This window comes from Crocodylus siamensis, chromosome 4, assembly GCF_052110815.1.
Source record: "Crocodylus siamensis isolate JL-2025a chromosome 4, ASM5211081v1, whole genome shotgun sequence".
Lineage (NCBI taxonomy): Eukaryota > Metazoa > Chordata > Crocodylia > Crocodylidae > Crocodylus > Crocodylus siamensis.
In genome coordinates, this window is record NC_143398.1 from 63,229,043 (window position 1) to 63,247,790 (window position 18,748).

Genomic DNA, 18,748 nt, shown 5'->3' on the forward strand with positions numbered 1-18,748 from the left:
TAGGATCTGGAACCAACTTCCAAGGGAAGTGGTGCTTGCTCCTACCTTGGGGGTCTTTAAGAGGGGGCTTGATAATTACCTAGCTGGGGTCATATGAGCCCAGTTCTCCCTTCTGTCCAGGGCAGGGGGTCAGACTTGAAGATCTACTTAGGTCCCTTCCGACTCTACATCTATGAATCTATGAGAGGCAAGGCTTTGTTTTGTTTTTTGGGGGCATTTTTTGGCAATACCTTACACTGGACCAACTGTGTAGTTGGGAAAAATGCTGAACAAACTTTCTTGTATAAAGTGCCCTTCTTCAGGTCTGACCTGAAGATCATTTTGCACCTAAAGGCTTGCCCAGCATCTCTCTCAATTACACAGTTGATCCAATATAAGATATCCAAAAAGAAACAAAAAACCCAAGAAACTCCACAAAACTAAAACCCTGAAAAAACCCAACCCCCTCCAACCCCTACTCCAAAATCCCCAAACAAACAAAAGAACACTTTGCTTCTTGTACATTTTGGGCCATCGTAGCTACAGCAGTTCAAAACTACTACAATATGTAAGGCATTACTTATTTTAGAAAACATCTAGAGATACTAAACTAGCCTTTGAAAGAGGCTCGCTTTACTTTTAGTAGTTTAGATATTCAGTTTTTAAAATATACCCAATCACTGCATTCTTATTTCCGCCTTTTATACTGAAAACTATATATTCTAGGCAGGTTTGATTCTGCATATTACATTATAAAAACTATTTGTTAATTACAGATTAAACACTGACAACCAAGAGACAGGTCTTCCTAGCTAATTTCAGTGGTTCTTTTTAAAATTTAACTGGAGTCTTAAACTCCAAAAAATTAATATTAAATTGCACCTTTTTGCATTAAATTTATTGTATTTTTATCTCTCACACTGAAAAATGAATTCAAGAGTATGCACACCTTTTCTCTTCCATTTTTAAAAAAATAAACAAATTGTCCTGATTAAGCTATTATAAATGCAGAAAAGCAAACAGTGCATCATCCCCCACCCTGATTATCAGGAATGAAGATTAATGTCTACTACCTTTTACTACCTTTTCCTTTTTAAACCGGAAGCACAGTTTAAAAAAAATACACCTAAAATCTTATTGTTAAAACAAACAAACCCATACATGTGATTATTATTCACTGGGTCATAGATGGATTTACAAGAAACTAAGTCATAAGTTTTTAGCATTTTTCCCTTGAAAACAAAATTTCCACTACTGCAAAAGAAAAGCAACTGGGAGCGACTGCATTTCATAAAGATTTACTCAGATGGAAAGTCTAAGGTCACAAGTGAAATAAGATTAATAAAGCTGGCAGAGCTACCACTGAACTGTTAATGTTTAAACAAGATTTCTCTGCTGCAGCCAAACCTCATGTTTGATTTACAATCTAGGGAACTTAACTTGATTCTAATATTTTTGGCATTAGTAAAAGAGAACGGGAGGAGAGGAATCTAGAAGCTGCTGGTGTTTGAATGTGAGCTGAATTCTTGTATGGCAAAACATTTCTTTTGCAGTTATTCTTGATGTTTCCCTGGTAATTCTACAAGGAGACAAAAAATGTGCTACAATAATATCTAGCACTGACTTCTTTCAGCCTGACTTGTTGAGAACTAGTGTTCTCTATTTATCACATGGCTCTTCTTTCCCACACTGTGTTGTGTAGAAGAACCAAAAAGGAAAAGATAATGAAAATCTTAAACATCTGCAGGTCTTTAACACGAGCAGATCCATCAGCAGATCCAAAGATACCGCACCAAATAGACAAAAATGTTGCTTGGCTTTAAAGTAACCACAAATCATTTTGATAATTATCAAATTCTTTATTTTCTGTCCTCTTATGAGGGTAGATAATGAGGATTCATGATGTTATTCTAGCTTTACTACCCAAAATATTTTCCACCATTTATCTTTCAACCACTATTATGGCCTCTTTTGGCACAAATTTAGAGTATTCTATATCATATGTTTTTGGGATCCAGTCACTTTATGGTGTGCTTTATGGTTGGATGCACTGAAAATTTAACAGTTGTTATGTTCTTTTAAAAGTCAGTTCCATAAAATGGAACCCACTCATGGAAATGTTGCAGTTACTTTTCTTTCAAGAGGTCATTCCCCCCCACCCCATTTCCTTTTTATTAAAGTTGATCTACAAAGCAAACATGAAAACCAAGTTATGCCTAGATATTGTACTCATGTCCCAACTAAATTAGGCTATGAAGACCATTACATGTGCCTTAGAATTCTTTTAACTAAGCCTTCTTAATCCTAATTTATTTCCTCTATCCCCAAATGTGTCATTTTTTACACCATATATAAAAGAATTTTTATTACAACCCTTGGTATTACCAGGCTTGTCATTTTCACCCACAGGTATACATTACCGATCCCTCAAGGTATTGTAATATAATAGAAATCACTGTGCCTCTCCTCAAGTAGTATATATTAGTACTTACTAACCCAACGAACTAGAATTTGTTTCTTACTATAGTAAGTCCAGAAGAGGTTCCAAACTTGGGGCTGGATCCATATTTACAGACAAAACAACAAGGAAAATAACCGAGGGTGGGCAGAACAGGAAAACAGTCCCTAGAGTCAGAAGCCAGGGGCCAGATCTTCAATGGGCAGCTGGGAGTTTCCTTTATATAAACAAATTCTACACTGATGTTAGGACTGACACTGACTGCTTCCAGGGTCAGATGGGTGCAGAAAGTGACCTATAGCTACCTTTGCCTCCCCTCGGTTAGTGCATTATGCTGAGCTCTGGGGCATCTGTGGATCTGAGCCTGAATGAAAGAAGCCCCTACCCCCAGGAATATTATACATGCATGTTCAGCTAATATTAATCCAGATATATAGATTCCAACAGGTTGAGTGGGCAAATGAAATAAAAGTAATAAATCCGGACAAAAGCTTTTGAAAAGCAAATGGTGTATCATGTACCACCCCGATTATTAGGAAACTGGAAAAGAGTCCTCTCTCTAAAAAAAAAGCACACAAAACATTTACCATTACATCAGGTAAAAGAATAGACTTTGTAAACTAATCCTACTGCCAGAGAAGCACCTACATGAATTGTGTTTCTGCAAAGAGCTCCTCTCAGACTCACAAAACTCTGATCTGGCATGAGGGAATGATGGCATCGAACTGGTACTATGCTGCCTATCTGCTCTCCTGCTGCAGCTACATGATTAGTGCAAATATACTAAATGATCCCTAATATAAGATGATGCAAAAAATCTCTTCAGAGGATAACAGGAAAACCGATTGAAGCAATTTTTGCCAACCCAATTGCTGAAGTCTTAGAAAACTTCTGAACATAGCAAGCTAATGAGCCATCCAGCATTCATAAGAACAGATCTTTTTTTTAATGAATTTTTAAAATTAATTTAGGTATTTAAACACTTTTTTTCTTTTAAAGCATAAATCTATTTCAAATGGAATTTGAATTTAAAATGAAACGTGTTTACATGTAAACTTCATATAATCCCTAAAAATATTTCAATAAAATGTTAGTGTGCTGGATGCATTACAATCAGGAACTGCAAGTTACAGGCTGTGTGCTTTTCTATATAAAGAAAATATGGTGGGGGGGACATCTAACTCTGGAGGTCAAGCTTTATATATATGGCACAACAGGTCATGTACCGTATTAAGACCTTGATCCTGTGGGTGAGCCAGGGGCTGATTTTGTCATCTCCTTCACACCATGTTGGCAGGAAAAGCCCCAGACTGTGCAGCAAGCATGATTCCTTATCAGAGAGCTAAAGGCATCAGCAAAAAAAAGTTGTCACAGCTGCTAAGCCCTTTGATTTCAAAGCAAAAGGAGGCTGGCAAAAGCTTGTCTGGGAGGGATTACGACATGCACAGGACCTATTTATAAAGGCACGAAGTGGCGCGAGCCTTAAGGGAAGGGAATTTAAGGACAGCACTTGTACATGTTTTGCTAAATGACCTCTGCCTTAAGTGACATCTTGCGGAGGAGCTGCCCGATTGCAGGGCTCCATCACCGAAAGCTCCTGGAAGTTTCTAGCTCACTGACAGACCGCCTCTGTTGCAACTATCCACATGGCCTGGTTATGAACCAACACGCAGTATTGAAGGGCTGCACTGAATTAGATGCAGATTGCGTTTTAGCTGTACATTTTTTTCCTGGATAGGAAGGCAGACGGCGATGAGTAAAGCTGCAGGCAAGGCTGTTCCTATCTAGGTGGCTGGGGTGAGAATGACTCATTAAGCACTAGCTCCTGGCTCTTGGAACTGCTCTGGAGCAGGTGCATGCTGTCAAGGATGTTGGCTTGACAACATTGTAATGTGAGCTACTCAGAAAACTGCCGGTTCAAATGTTTTCTCAGGCTGTTTAACCAGTTTTACTTGTAACACTGCATTACATCACTTCTCCCTTTGTGGAGAAGGCAAGGGTGGAACAGGTGCAATGTATTGTTTATTTAAATTAAAGCACACACACAGGGAAAAGTCTGTGTGTTGTAAACTACAAGGTAAGTTTATGGCACAAAAGCATTAACTCCTTGGCTGGATGACTGTTACAGGGTAGCAACCACTTGCAAGTGGAGTGAACTCCATTGTGCTTACCACACGCTAAGGACACTGACATGGGAAATCAGTGTGGAGTAGCTCGTTTACTAGCTTACTTGCCCTAGCTTGCTTCATGTGAACTCCCCAGGTAGATATGCTCTGGGGAAGATGATATTTGCATTTACAGCTGCAGAGTGAAATATTTATGCTACAATGATCATTATGTACATTTCTGTTCAGCATGCAAGGAACTATATCCAGGCTGGCATCAGAGAACTGCATCCAAATGAATCCAAAGCAAATGCCCTTAAGGCAAGGAAATGCAGTGAATCTAGGTTTACCATGATATAAAAGAATGATGGAAGAGTCTGGTGATTACCCAGGATAGATAAGGAGGGTGACAGGGAACTCCAAATAGCTTAAAACAAGCATCAAAAGCCCTTGAAGTGGGAGCATGTTTAAACTAAATAAGAAACCTTGGAGTCCAGTTCAGATTTCCCCTTACTGAACACTAGTTTTTCCAAGCACTGTTACAGAGCTGCTTTTATTTTATTTTAACTTTTTAACACTAAAGCAAAAGTTTTACTTATAGAATATTTGAATTTGTCTCTAATTTTGTTTCATGCTTTTGCTATCTTTCATGGATTTCCTTTGAACATGATACCCAGGGCCCAGGCACATCTGCTACATATACAAATAAAACAAACAAACAAACAAAGGTAAGAAAATTCCAAAGGAAGCTATAGAAGTGCTTTTCAAATCAGCTACTGGTTTCAAATATAAGCCAGAAAGGACATCAAAAGAGGGAAAAAACCCTTGTAGGCAAATGTGTTATCTCTTATTTTCTAGAGAAGTGCCAGACTCCCAAGATACTACAGATTCCCTTCATTTTAAATGAAAAACAAATTACCTTAAATGTAACTAAATATAAATATTTATCAGGCCTGCTTTGTGTTTGTGTCTCTGAATACCAGTATACCCACAGTAGCTCTTTCCTCTGAATTTTCAGACTTTAGCAATGAACCTGAATAGGAATCCAATCTAAATACAAAACAGAAAATATTTTTCTTTTAAAATGTTATTTTTAAGGAAAGAACTGCATTTCTACCCAGCTGAAAAATGTGATGCTTGGCCCAGGCTGAGAAACAGGGGAAGGCCATTAGGCCTGGACATGCCAACCTGAAACCAGGCATTAACACAAAGTTAATAATTAGTCGGTGTTCACCAAAAGTTGACTTTCAGAGAGCGAAACTATGAGACTGGTTTGTAGCAGTGTGAAGCAACACTTACTGTGATATCAAGTGTGACCAAGCAATCAATGGGGCTCAACTGTTAGTTTTAACAGTGGTAAAAGTCAAAATATATTGTTCTGTTATTTGCTAGATGGCTTACAAAATAAGGCTGTTTTGCACTTTAAGTTTCCCGTCTCTTCTCAGCTAGCATGACTCCCACCAGTTTGGGTGGACTCATTCCTTCCAACCCACAGCCACACACTGATTGAGATCCCCTCCCTAAAAGAGGCAGCCCACAAGAGATATGCCTCATAGACCCCCAAGAGATATTCTATCTGTCATGGGATACACAACAGTTTCCCATAACAGATCATAACATATTACATGTTCAAAGAATCATGATTAATTAAATCAATAAATTAAAAATGGCTGATATGGCACAAAAAAAAATGGCAGCCAGACAACAAAGAAGGTGTTTCAAACAGGGACATATTTCACATGTGGCTATGTCTCAAACACACCGCTTTTCCACAGTGCTCTGCTCTCCTTCCTCTGCCTGGTGGCAGTGGGGACAGGGCAGCTGCAATGGCAGTAGTAACTGACCAGGGGGCTAAAACCCTTGCACAATGACCAAGCAGCAACGGGGAAAGGGAAGTTATGGAGAGTGGCAGAGCTTGAGCAAGGGGAGAGGCAACCACTGCCCAAGTGTTGGACAAGCAGCCCAGCTTCTGGGCTGCCTATGCACCCTTTCAACTTCCCAGCCTGTGAGCTGCCTGAGAGCAGGGTGCTGCCTTCCAATCCTGGGAATCGTGTCCATGTTCTCTTTCAAGTGCCCAGTGAAGCAACAGGGACAGGGCAGCCACTGTGGTGGTTCTGTCCTGGACCTGGAGGCTGCCCATCCAGTCGCAGGCTGCTTGCCACAGGGATCTTTAACGAGAGGGCAGGCAGCTGGAGCTTGCTGCCCTGTAAGCATCTGCACAAGCAAGGAGGCAGAACCCAGAGCACAACACCAAGCAGCATGCTCCAGAGCGATGCATCTCTGCCAGCCCTTTAAATAGCTGAGAGAGAGAGAAGATAGTACTTACGGAACCCTCTCAGTCTTGCTTCTGTTGTAAATGGCTGGCAGGGTCTGATTGGGGGTACGGACCCCCTATGACTGCCTCCTGCTGCTGCTGCAGAAGGCTTGCAGGGAACCCTGTTACTCTTGCCACCTGGAAATTTTAAAGTGCTACTGGTTCAGGAACACCAACAGCCCATTAAAGCACTGGGAACTTTAAAGGATGCATAAGTCTTAAACTTTAAAGGGTCTGCAATCTTAGAGAATCATACAAAATTTGGGTCGGAAGAGACCTCAGGAGGTTAACTGGTCCAACCCCTGCTCAAAGCAGGGGGTTGCAGTTCTAAACTAGTGATTGTTATGGGTTTGGGAGTAACTGTGTCATCAAAAAGATATTCAAATAAACTTGTTCCCAACAAACAGGAATCATCTAATCTCATTTGCAGCCTAGAATTACAGCTGTACCGTGATGTATTTCACCATGTTAGTTGAAATTAAATGTCACTGCTGAACATGGCAGAATCCCCAACTAGATCATCCCAGCCAAGGCTTTGTCTAGCCAGGTCTTGAAAACCTCCAAGGATGGAGCTTCCACCACCATTCTGGGCAACCTGTTTCAGTGTTTTACCACCTTCCTAGTGAAAAAATTATTCCTAATATCTAAGCTAAACTTCTCTTGCTATAACTTGAGACCAGTTCTCCTTGTCATCTGCTACCACTGAAAACAATCTAGGTCCATCTTCTTTTGAACCCCACTTCAGGTAGTTAAAGGCTGCTATTAAATCTCTGTCCTCTCTTCTCTTGACTAAATAAACCCAGTTCCCTCAGCCTCTCTTCAAAAGTCATGTCCCCCAGCCCCCTCACCATTTTTGTTGCCCTCCATTGGACTCTCTCCAATTTGTCCACATCCTTTCTGTAGTGGGGGTACCCAAAACTGAACACAGCACTCCCGATATGCCTCACCAGTGCTGAAGAGTGGAATAATCACTTTTCTTGGCCAACACACCTACCAATGCAGCACAGTATATCGTTAGCCTTCTTGGCAACAAGGGCACACTGTTGGCTCATATTCAGCTTATTGTCTGCTGTAACCCCCACACTCTTTTCTGCAGAGCTGCTGCCCAGCCAGTCAGACCCCAGCCTGTGCTGGTGCATGGGATTGTTCTGACTTAAGTGCAGGACTTTGCACTTGCCCTTGCTGAACCTCATGAAATTCCTTTTGGCCCAATCCTACAATTTGTCTAGGTCAAATCCAAGTCCTACCCTCCCAAGTATCTACTACTCTCCCCAGCTTGGTGTCATCTGCAGACTTGGTGAAGGTGCACTCTATGCCATCTTCCAGGTCACTGATGAAGACAATGAACAAAACTGGCACCTGGACCAACTCCTGGGGAACTCCACTTCATACTGGCTGCCAACTAGACATTGAGCCAGTGATTACTACTCTGAGCCCAAAGCTCTAGCCAGTTTTCAATCCACCTTACAGTCCATTCATCCAGCCCATACTTCTTTAGCTTGCCTGTGAGAATGTTGTGGGAGATCGTATCAAAACCCTTGCTAAAATGACACTGACTAATAATGTTTTATATGAAACATATATGGTTTCACCAGAGGCATAGCAGGGCAGCTCTGCACCCAGAGTAGCCACAACAGTGCTGGCTGTTGCTGTGCCAAGGGCAGCAGCACAATCAACTGCTAACGTGGTGGTGGCTATTTGTGTGTCCACTCCTAATGGTGGCACCTGGGACTGCTGCTCCGGTCTCTTCCCCCACCAAGTTATACTGCTAAATTTCATTTTTATAAAAAAAAAAACATGATTAATTATCTCAGGGGTATTAAACTCCTGTGGCTTCATGGGCTGGATCTGGCATGCAGGGCTTTTTGCAGGTGGTGACAGCACTGGTCTGTCCCTTTTGTCTCTCAGAGTTCCCAAAGATTGAGGCCAAGTGTGCAGCCCCAGTGTGGGACTATCACTATGGTAGTAAGGGAGGGAAGGGGCAATGGCTCTCCAGACACACAACCAATGGGAGCACTGCTCCACTCATCTGTCTTCAGGAACTCCAGGAGGTGGAAAGTCAGCTCACCAGGGCCACTTTTATTCCCCTTCAGGTAAGCAGGCCCTTTTAACACCTAGGCACACATGTTTGCACACTGTTCCTATTGCATGACAAAAAGTCTAGAGGGAGGCCCCTGACAGCCCAACTGGAACATGTCACACCTTTGGATAAAAATAATGGACCAGCCACAATGAAACTGCTCATTGAAACAGCAAGTTCTTTGTGGCATACAGGTATCTTGCAATAACAGTAATGTGTGGCCAGCTGGCATATTATGATTTGTTGTGCAAAACTCACATATAAGGTGCAACAAAAGTAATACCCGTCAGTATCCCTAGCCTTGCTAATTAAGCAAGGGAAACCACATACATCTCAATCTCATTCACATGCACACAAATACCAGACTGATGCATTATATGCCACTCCACAGAAAACACTGGGATGGACGCTTGCTATTTGCTCATTTATGTTACCTAATAACTCTTGTAGACATACAACAGGACAACATTCAGCAGGTACAGGCTTCAAGTCTCTTACCAGATACTGTAGCCGCTGACGCTCAGTTTCCGGTGTGAATTCTGAAGACATTGGAACGACTTCCCCGTTTCGGATTATGATGGCTCTGCAATTATCAAAAAGCATCATTAGCAGATACTATAGAGGATACAGGGCCACAAGGTGTCTTTCTAATCTTAGTGAGGTTCTTATTCTCTTCAGACCACAGCAAGACAATCTTTTTTTCCAAATCATTACTGAAACATTATACCAACTCTCATCCCATGTCAGTTCGACTAAATAGCAAGAGTACAATTTGTGTATGCCAAGTTTACCACAATATTTAGAGCTCAAAAAAATCTGACACTTGAAAAATGAGAACAGGATTTATCACACCATATGACTATCGGGTATCCTTATTAGCGAAAGTCAAACACCCAGAGGAGGTGCTGCAGAATCACGGATTTTAAAGAAAACCTTTGCAGGCTTTAATCCTGATAGTGGCTGACACACACTAACCAACTGGTTTCAGATGACTCATGCAAGTCACTTTCCAGTTATCGATTGGTCATATGTCATGTCAGAAAATTTCCATTCTAGCAGCGAATGGAAATGGCAAGGCAAATCTTGTTTAACACACATCTAACTAGATACTTGCCAAAGGAAGACAGGTAATGGGTGACTATAGATCATCTGGCAGATTTCACATGCATTTCTGCAAGTGGCACAAAGAAAATTCCATCATACAATGAACATTTTTCTGTCATCTCTATTAAGTATCTGTTGTACATAAAGGCCACATTCTCCAAGGGTGTTATTCCACTTGCTGAAACAGAATTGCACTAAGGAAGAACTTGGTCCATAATGTTCCTACTATATTTATTACCAATGCATACAATCAAGTAATAGAATTGTATTCTCGACTTTTTATTATTTATGGAGCCCTTTAAGTGGAGTGCACACAGTGCTTTACTTAGTGGTTGGAAGAAGCATATGTGATCCCACAGATTTAGCAATCAGGTTAGGAACTGTCCACGCAGCGTAGATCAGAATTTCAACGTTTACTGTTTTATTTCACAGTCTGTCCACAAAGCAAGTTACTGTTATTTGCATTAAATCTCATTGATTCCTCCACTGGTGATCCTTTATGTTGCCTTTATTTTTGATAATTACCCCTTAATTTGATCAGTTTATTTGCTACTACCTCATGGACTGGTATTCTAGTGGCACTGGAAAGCTATCAAAATATGTACATGCACATCAAAATGTAATGGTTGCGTCAAAACACAGATCATATCTGGAACACAGCCCTTAAGGTCATGCTTTTCACAATCAGCTTTTTGCAGTCACATTTGCCAAATTACAATCTGTAACTTTTCCATGAGTCACTTCGTGTTCCAGTGGATCAACATAGTCCCCACATACATGTACAACAGAATGACAGAAAGGGGCAAGTTGTTTTAAAAGCATTGTATATTAATGATGTAATTATTAGGGACAGGTGGAGAGGCTGAGGATTTGCTGTGAAGCACAGGAAAGAGGGGAGCCCAACTACAAGTAGCCTACAGGGCCAAGAAATTGGAGAAAATAGCTCTACTTGGAAAGAGACTTTTTTCTGCACTTATCTTGCAAATAATACAATGTGTTGAATATTAGCGGTAAGAGTGAAACACAGAAGCTTACATAACAGCATCATATCTGCCTACTGCCATTAGCATTCTATTTATTTTCTAAATAGGTAAGATGAGCATGAAATTATTTGGGCAGAAATGGTGGCAGACAGAATTATGGCTCTTTCTTTTTTTTAACTCAAAATGGCTTGTTGGAAGTTACCACTGGGCTCTGTGGCAGGGGTGGCCAACCCACAGCTCCAGAACCATATGCGGCTTTTTAGAAGTTAACGTGCGTCTCCTTGAATCTTTGCACAAGAACACGGTGACCAGCTTCCATAGCCATTACGTCATGTCCCATGACGCAACTGCTTGCAGGAAGCACCTGACTCAGTTTGGACTTGGAAGTTTGGACTCCAGAGCCACCCCTGCTCTATGGCATGCATGAAAGTTCATTACATTAATTTGAACAACTAAATCAAGAGCATTGACTATTTTGTGTGATAGTATTGTTAGCTTTAATTTTTGCTGATGATCAAGTTATTTGACTTTGAAGCAGAGACAACTATTGAAATAAGTTAGTTTTTATAACCTTTTCATCTGTAATTGCTCACGTGAGCAACAGTCTCGGTTTGAAGGGATTATGGCCTCAGTATATTGATAAATAGTCTGCACTAGGCTAAAGCGAATGATCACAAACTGATAGGATGCTAACAGAATTGCTGCACACTGTCTTAAAAGAATGAGTCATACAAACCACCCGATTCTGTCACGTTCAGCAGTGACGTTTAATTTAAACTAACCTGGTGAAATACAATATAGTACAGCTATAATTCTAGGCTGCAAATGACACTAGATGATTCCTGTTTGTTGGGAACCAGTTTATTTGAATATCTTTTTGATGACACAGTTACTCCCAAACCCATAACAATCATTAGTTTAGAACTGCAATGAAAAAATAAAAAACTACTTGCTTCCAAGAAGTGAAATCAAAATATTTTGGGTCCCACTTTGTTTTAAAATTAATTTGTCATCTGACTTGTGCTGTTTAAAAAGTGCCCCAAAATAATATTTCATGTTAGAACAATTGAATAAACAAAACACACAACTCATCGTTTTGAAATCAGCAAAGCTTTTCGTTAATTTAGTTTGACATCTGTTATAAACACTGCCCATCATATTTTACCCAGTTTCCTCTCTACTGAGCCTAAAATTTTTTTAATGCATGTCCTACACAAATACAATCAAAACCACACTTTGTGGCATCCCTACATTGAATCTACACTCAGGGCAATTATCCTCAGCCATTCAGAGCTGGAGGAAGTAGACAGAACAGCATATATAAATATATTTTTAAACATAATTGAAGAAGTTAAACTTGGCTGAGCTACTTAGTCATTTCTTTTAAGATCAGGTTTATCTGTGACATGCATTTCCTGATTCTGTAAACCCTAAAATTATGCAAGTGATGTGTCAGATCCTCGTCAGTGAACATGATACAGTAGAAAATGACAATAAATACTGTATCTACATCAGGGGTAGAGAGGCCATGCTCTGGCACTTATATAATTGTAAAAACCATTCAGAGTTTGAAAGAAAATTAAAGGAACGGAATTAAAATTAGAGACAAACACGCATATACACAAACACATACACATGCATGCGCACGTATAGATCTCTTTCATTTCCTTTCTATTCCTTTAATTTTATTCCATACATATATAATTCTTCATAAGGAGCCAAACAAATGATCCCTGACATGAAGACTCTCACATATACATCCTGTTTATTTGCTATGTTCAGTGCCAGTACCCTAAGCAAAAGTTGGAGCAAGTTGTCACCTCCTGCCTTTAAAAAGAATGGTGGCTGAAGCAACAGAAAAGGGAAAATTATTTCCTTTGTTACAGTGTTGTTCATAAAGGATGGAGCAACAGCACCACTGTGTTTTGGAAGCACCTCTCATTTATGCTTATATAAATGAGAAAAAGTACTTGACTGTGTACACCCATAAGCATATATGTAGAGCAGGGAATGAGCTTAAGGTGCAAGTTATCAGCTAGGGACTACTTACGGTCTTCTCTGGGTTTCTTGGGGGGGAAAAAAAAGGAGGAAATTCATGCATTTTAGAAAAGCTATTGTTGGTTACTCTTGTTTAATCATAAAGAGCAAAGAGCACTTTAGTGAACAAGGTCAAAAGTATAATTTCACTGCTGTCATGGGCCTATTGGGATTCTAGTGTTCAAAACAGAGGCAGTTCCTACTGTTAAGAGTATTTATGGGGTGCCCTGATTCTATTACACACTTTCTCAGCCAAAAATGATTTGAAACGCAACATTAAACTGCACAATCCTACAATGGAGGATAAAAATCTGGTAAAGGTGACAAGAAGAACCCATTTGGAAAATGCTTTTTGACAGCGTATATCAATTCCAAGCCACTTGGAGGATGTATCCATTTTGTGAAAAGGTGTTGGAGCATTGTGGATTCTGCACATATCAGGCAGAAGTGTCTGGCTAGTCTGAACAGGTACTAGAAACATGTCAATGGAAAAGAAAGAGGAGTTAGACTGACAGAAAGAATAAGGGCAAGGTTTTATTATATGCAAAGAGAGAGCAACCACTAGGTTTTACTTGCATGTGTCACAAAATAGCTGAGAAAAAATATAAACGGTAGAACTAATAAACTAGTCTAGGTGTCTGCTTGTTTACTATGATTGCTAGATGCATATTTTTAAGAAAGCTTGGGAAGAAGAACTTTTGGATTTAAAATCATTGAGCTACATATCTCTTTTGAAAATTGTTTAACAAACAAAAAAGCTTTCTGAAAACTGTTTAGCTGCTCCACTCTATAAAACAGTGAGGTTAAGATGTGTAAATAAGTTCACCTCCATACCTTTCTTTCACTTATTACTAACTAGACTAGTCTGTTTTAATACAACGCAAATTAATTTTTCATTGTCTTAGTTCAGCTGCTTCTACAAATATCTTGTTGTGTCAGCAATGTGTGTGGCAGCATAGTCTGAGCACTATATTTTAAAGATTAAGGAAGACCTTAAAACAGACCACAGTGAAAAGTAATTAGCATTCAACAAATATAGGTTCCAATGGTGTCAATCAAATACTGCATTACTCAGAATATAAATATCTAGCCCCCAAGAAAGACTATGGAAAAAAATCATAGAATACAACAAGAATATTCTTGTTTACACTGGAGGTTTTGCCCTTCATACTGCCCTTTTCTCTTCTAATGCTTCATTACACAAAACCCAAAGCATCTAGGACAGTGGTCACCAAACAGCGGATCTCGAACTTGATCCACTGGTAGATCTCAGAGCCTCTCGGAGTTGATCCGAGGCTGGGGTGCAGGGCTGAGTGCCCGCCAGCATGGGAAGGGGTGGGGGCTAGATCGAGACCCCTGCAGTGAGGGACAGTGCTGCAGAGGCAGGAGCAGGGGTAAGTTGAATGGGGTCCTGGCCAGGTGGGACTACCTGCTGGGGAGGCGCGTCCCCAAATAATTTTTTCTCCCTCTGCCTTGATCTGCGCCCCCCTGCCCCCTTTCCCTCCCCACAGACTTACCTGCTGGGCAGGGGCCGGGGGTGGGGGGAAGGTAGTGGCGGTACGCAGTATACCTTGGGCTGCTTTTAAATGCCAAAGGTGATCTCTTACTTAAAAAGGTTGGAGACCACTGATCTAGAATCAAGAAGCATCAGAGCTGATTAAAGTTTGTACTGTTATGTTCACTTATTCCCACTTCATACACTTGCCCAACGCATTCAAGCTGTCTTCTTTATATTCCCTAGTGGCTTACATGGCAATATTTTGACACAAATGCAGTTGAAAGTTCACTTTCAATGAAACAGAAAAGCCTTTCTTCTGCAGAAGGCATCACTGATTGGGAGTATGCCTTTGTCCCTTTTGACTCGTTAATATCTCCTTGGTCAACCTAATATGCCATAGTTAGAGAAAAGCAAAACAAAGCAGGGTTGTTTGTTATAGTTAAAGAAAAGATGTTAGCAGGGTTCTTCAGCGTCAAGCAGGAAATACTTGAATACATTTAGTATGTGGTTGTGAGGAATGACAGCAATCCCAAGACACCAGGGTTAAAAGGAGTTTTGCTTACCTTGAGGGAGTGGGACTCTTGCTTTCCCACCTCTTCCTCCTTGCCTGATCACCCCTCTCCCCCTACAAATGATCAACCAAGGAGGAAAAGGAGGTATGGCAAGACGAAACAGCACTCCACTCCTCATTTTAACCCTGGTGCCATGGGATTATTATAGTTCTTCACAATCACATACTGAAGGTATTCACCCTGGTGCCATGGGATTATTATAGTTCTTCACAATCACATACTGAAGGTATTCAAGTATTTCCTGCATGACACTGAAACATCCTGCCAACGTTTTTGCTAAGACATTGTATTGATTTCCCCCACCCCTATCGATATTTGCACTTATAAATGTGAGTCTTCCCTTCTACATTTGCAGGGTAACAGAGCTGCAGTGAGAAATAAAGGAGTTCTGTCATTGTAAAGAATCTCTGAAACAGGCCTGCTTAAAAAGGAAACAGCCCTCATAAACTGGGGTATAAAACATAACACGCAGAATTTTCGCTTTTTATTTTGCTTCAACTTGTATGATTTATTCACTTTCCGAGTTAGAATGTTTGTTTAATGCTTAGAGTAAGGTACCCTGGACAAATGAGAGATGCTAAAACCACTACTTTGATTGGCTGATTTTCTAAGCAATTTATATTATTTTTAATGCAGCACAAATCACCAAGTAGAAGCTGCTCAAAATTTAAAACATAAACCTGGAGGATTTTAATAGAAAGATTTATTCCTCATCTATATTAACCAGGCACATAGAATAAATAATAAATCTATATCTGAGCTTCCTTTTCATCCAAGAGATCAAAACAATTCACCAACAACTTATTATCAAATTAAATAGCTCCCAACTCCTTGATACTTCCATTTGTCCTTGTTATCTTGTATCCAGAGGCTATTATGGTTTCACCATGATCTTTCTGAGCTCAAGATATTGGACTATTTATTGGAAAGAAGGTAGCTGGACACTAGGGCTGTGTAAAACTTCAGTAGCCAATTCAATTTGAAGGAGATTTTGGATTGATTTGGTGGCTGAATCTCTGAATCCAAATAGAATTGGGAGACCCATTAAAAGCTCCAAATCAAATTGGAAACCTCTGAAATGATTCGGAGAGATTCTGCACCAGTTCAGCCATATAATAAGCAGCCAGCAGTCCCTAAAGATGCTGGACACAGTTCCCTTCAGCTGGTAAGTCTGTTGTGGTGAGCAGATGGGGGAGGGAAGGGTGCGCGCGTGTGTGTGCGTATGTGTGTGTGTGCGCGCGTACATATGTACGTACGTACGGGGGACAGATCAATGCCCCCCCCCCCACACACACACACACAGTGAGGGAGGAATTGCCCTGCCCAGGTGGGGTGGGGGTGCAGGACTCATGAAGGGGGGTCTCCTGCCACTGTGTGCCTCCGGTCTGGGTGGGTGTGGGAGCATGTGCACCTCCAGATCTGTACAGGGTGGGCTGGGCTGGGCTGTGCTCTGGGTGGCTAGCCCCAGCTGCAGCCTGAAGCACAGCCCTGGCTCTGCCCTGCAAAGTGCAGTGGAGCAGAGGCTATGGGTGGAGCTGCAGCCCCCCTAGAATTCCCCATAGCCCCTGCTGTTGACCCTGCCCCAATCTGGGTGCACGCACTTGCCCGTCATACCCTGCTGCCGCTCACCCAGCCGGGGTGCAGTGGGGTGAAGCTGCAGCTTGTCTGGGAGGCGCAGGGAGGCTGAAGCTACTTCCACCGCTGCACGCCCCTTGTCTGAGGCAGCACAGCAGCACTGTCCCACACCTCCCCACCCCAGGTGGGCGAGTGGCGGGAGGGCATAGTCCCCGCTCCCAGTGCCTTCCTCCCAGAGCAAGCCACACCTGTATCACCTCCCCCACCCCCCTCCAGGCAAGAGGCAGCAGAGCATAGCCCCCACTCTCAGCACTGCCATGCCCACCTCCTGTACCTCTCTGCCCCAGATGGACAACTGGTAGGAGGGCATAGCTCCCACTCTCGGTGCCTTCCACTGCCCACCTGGAGCATAGTCTGGCCCAGGCCACCCTGCGCAGATCTGGGGGCACATGCCCGCTCCCATGACCTCCCAGACCAGCAGCAGCACAGTGGTGGCAGCCCCCTCCCCGAGTCCCATGCTACCCCACCCCAGCTGGGCAGCATGTCCCAGCCCTAGCCCCAATCCCTCCCTCACTGTGAGGGCTTTGATCTGACCTCCCCAAACCTCTTCCTTCCCCCTTCCACAACAGACTTACCAGCTGGAGGCACACCAAAGCAGTCACCCAAACCCACCCAACAGCAACACACTCAAGAATGGGGCCAGGTCAGTTTGGCAATCCTCCTTAGTGGTTTGCTTCAGGTCAACAGCAGCAGTGCTGTTCACCAGGTCATAGGGGCGGGTGAAGAGGCAGAAGGTATAGCAAGGTATATGGGAAACGATGATGTTGCAGTTGTCTCCCATGTGAGGGACCCTGGCTCCCCCTCCTCACAGGGGATATGCAGGATTTCACTGCTGTCCCACAGTGGCAGGTTCATCTGTTTTTTAGAAGAGCCACTTGACTTCATTGTCCATGTTCTTGAGAGCCATTTTGGGGACTGCTGAGCCTCTCAGGACAAACAAGATGCACGGGATGAGGAAGGTATTTAAGGTTTTGATCTTCAACCAGGGGACCAGCAGAGAAGAGCTGGGCTTGTGGGCATCCTGCATGATCCCATGAAAAGTCTCTTCTGGTGTCTGCCTCACCCGGTGGGTGTGCCCAGATGGAGGTAGTTCTTCTGTTCTTTCAAGCACATCATGGGCTTGTCCTGGTTCTTGGCAGCAGTGGCCAGAATGGAGTTTCTTTTCTGAAGTCAATACGCAGGGAAACACATTTGGAAGCGCTGAGGTGGAGCCCCATTCAAGTGATGCCTTGGAGCTGATGATCAGAACCTGCAGGAGTTGGTCAGGCTCAGTGGTGAGGAGGATTATGCTGTCTGTGTAGGCCAGGATGTTCATTTTATGGCAGTAGAAGTTGAATCCTCCCAGGCCTTCTGCAGCTGCTCGAAGGGCTCCATGGAAAGGTTGAAGATGATTGGGCTGAGTGGGCAACATTATTTCACCCCAGTCCAGGTTGGAATGTCCTGGGTTTTGCTCTCCAAAAACTTTGAGGGTGGTGCAGCCACTACAGAGCTCCTGGACTAGCTGGACAGTTTGTTCTGGTATTCCAAGCTCTCGGGAAGTGCTGAAGATGAACTGTGAGGCATGAAACCAAAGGCACTGGAGAGGTCTCGACACTACCACATCTCACTCTCCAGGTGTCATCCAGGGCCATCTGTAGCATGTACAGATGGCCCTGGATGACATCTTCCAAGTGTCTGAGAGTCTATTCTCAACCTAACAAAATTCCCTGTCATTGCTGTGGCACAACATTGACAGTCCTCTTGTCCCTCCTGTTCTTTATCTGTGTTACACAGATGGGCTTTTCTCTTTCACAGTGCTTTCTACTGCAAGGAGATGGCCTTAGGGATCCTTTGAAGATATATGGATTCCTGAAAATGTAGGAGACTGGTCTCAAAGAACAGAGCAGTCCTTCCTATTGTCTGTTCTATATAACTATGCCTCTCTGGCAAAGACAGCCCTTCAACAGTTTTGAATAGTAACTTAGGACCTCATGACTTAGTAAG

At 42.3% G+C, this 18,748-nt stretch overlaps 1 protein-coding gene across 1 annotated transcript in view; it reads right to left on the minus strand.

The window, feature by feature from the left end:
* PPM1H (protein phosphatase, Mg2+/Mn2+ dependent 1H) overlaps nucleotides 1–18,748 on the minus strand; it is a 210,395-nt gene that overhangs the window by 56,998 nt on the left and 134,649 nt on the right. The window contains exon 5 of the mRNA XM_090042428.1: nucleotides 9,435–9,519. Coding sequence (XP_089898554.1) covers nucleotides 9,435–9,519 — 85 coding nt within the window. The remainder of the gene's footprint in view (nucleotides 1–9,434; nucleotides 9,520–18,748) is intronic.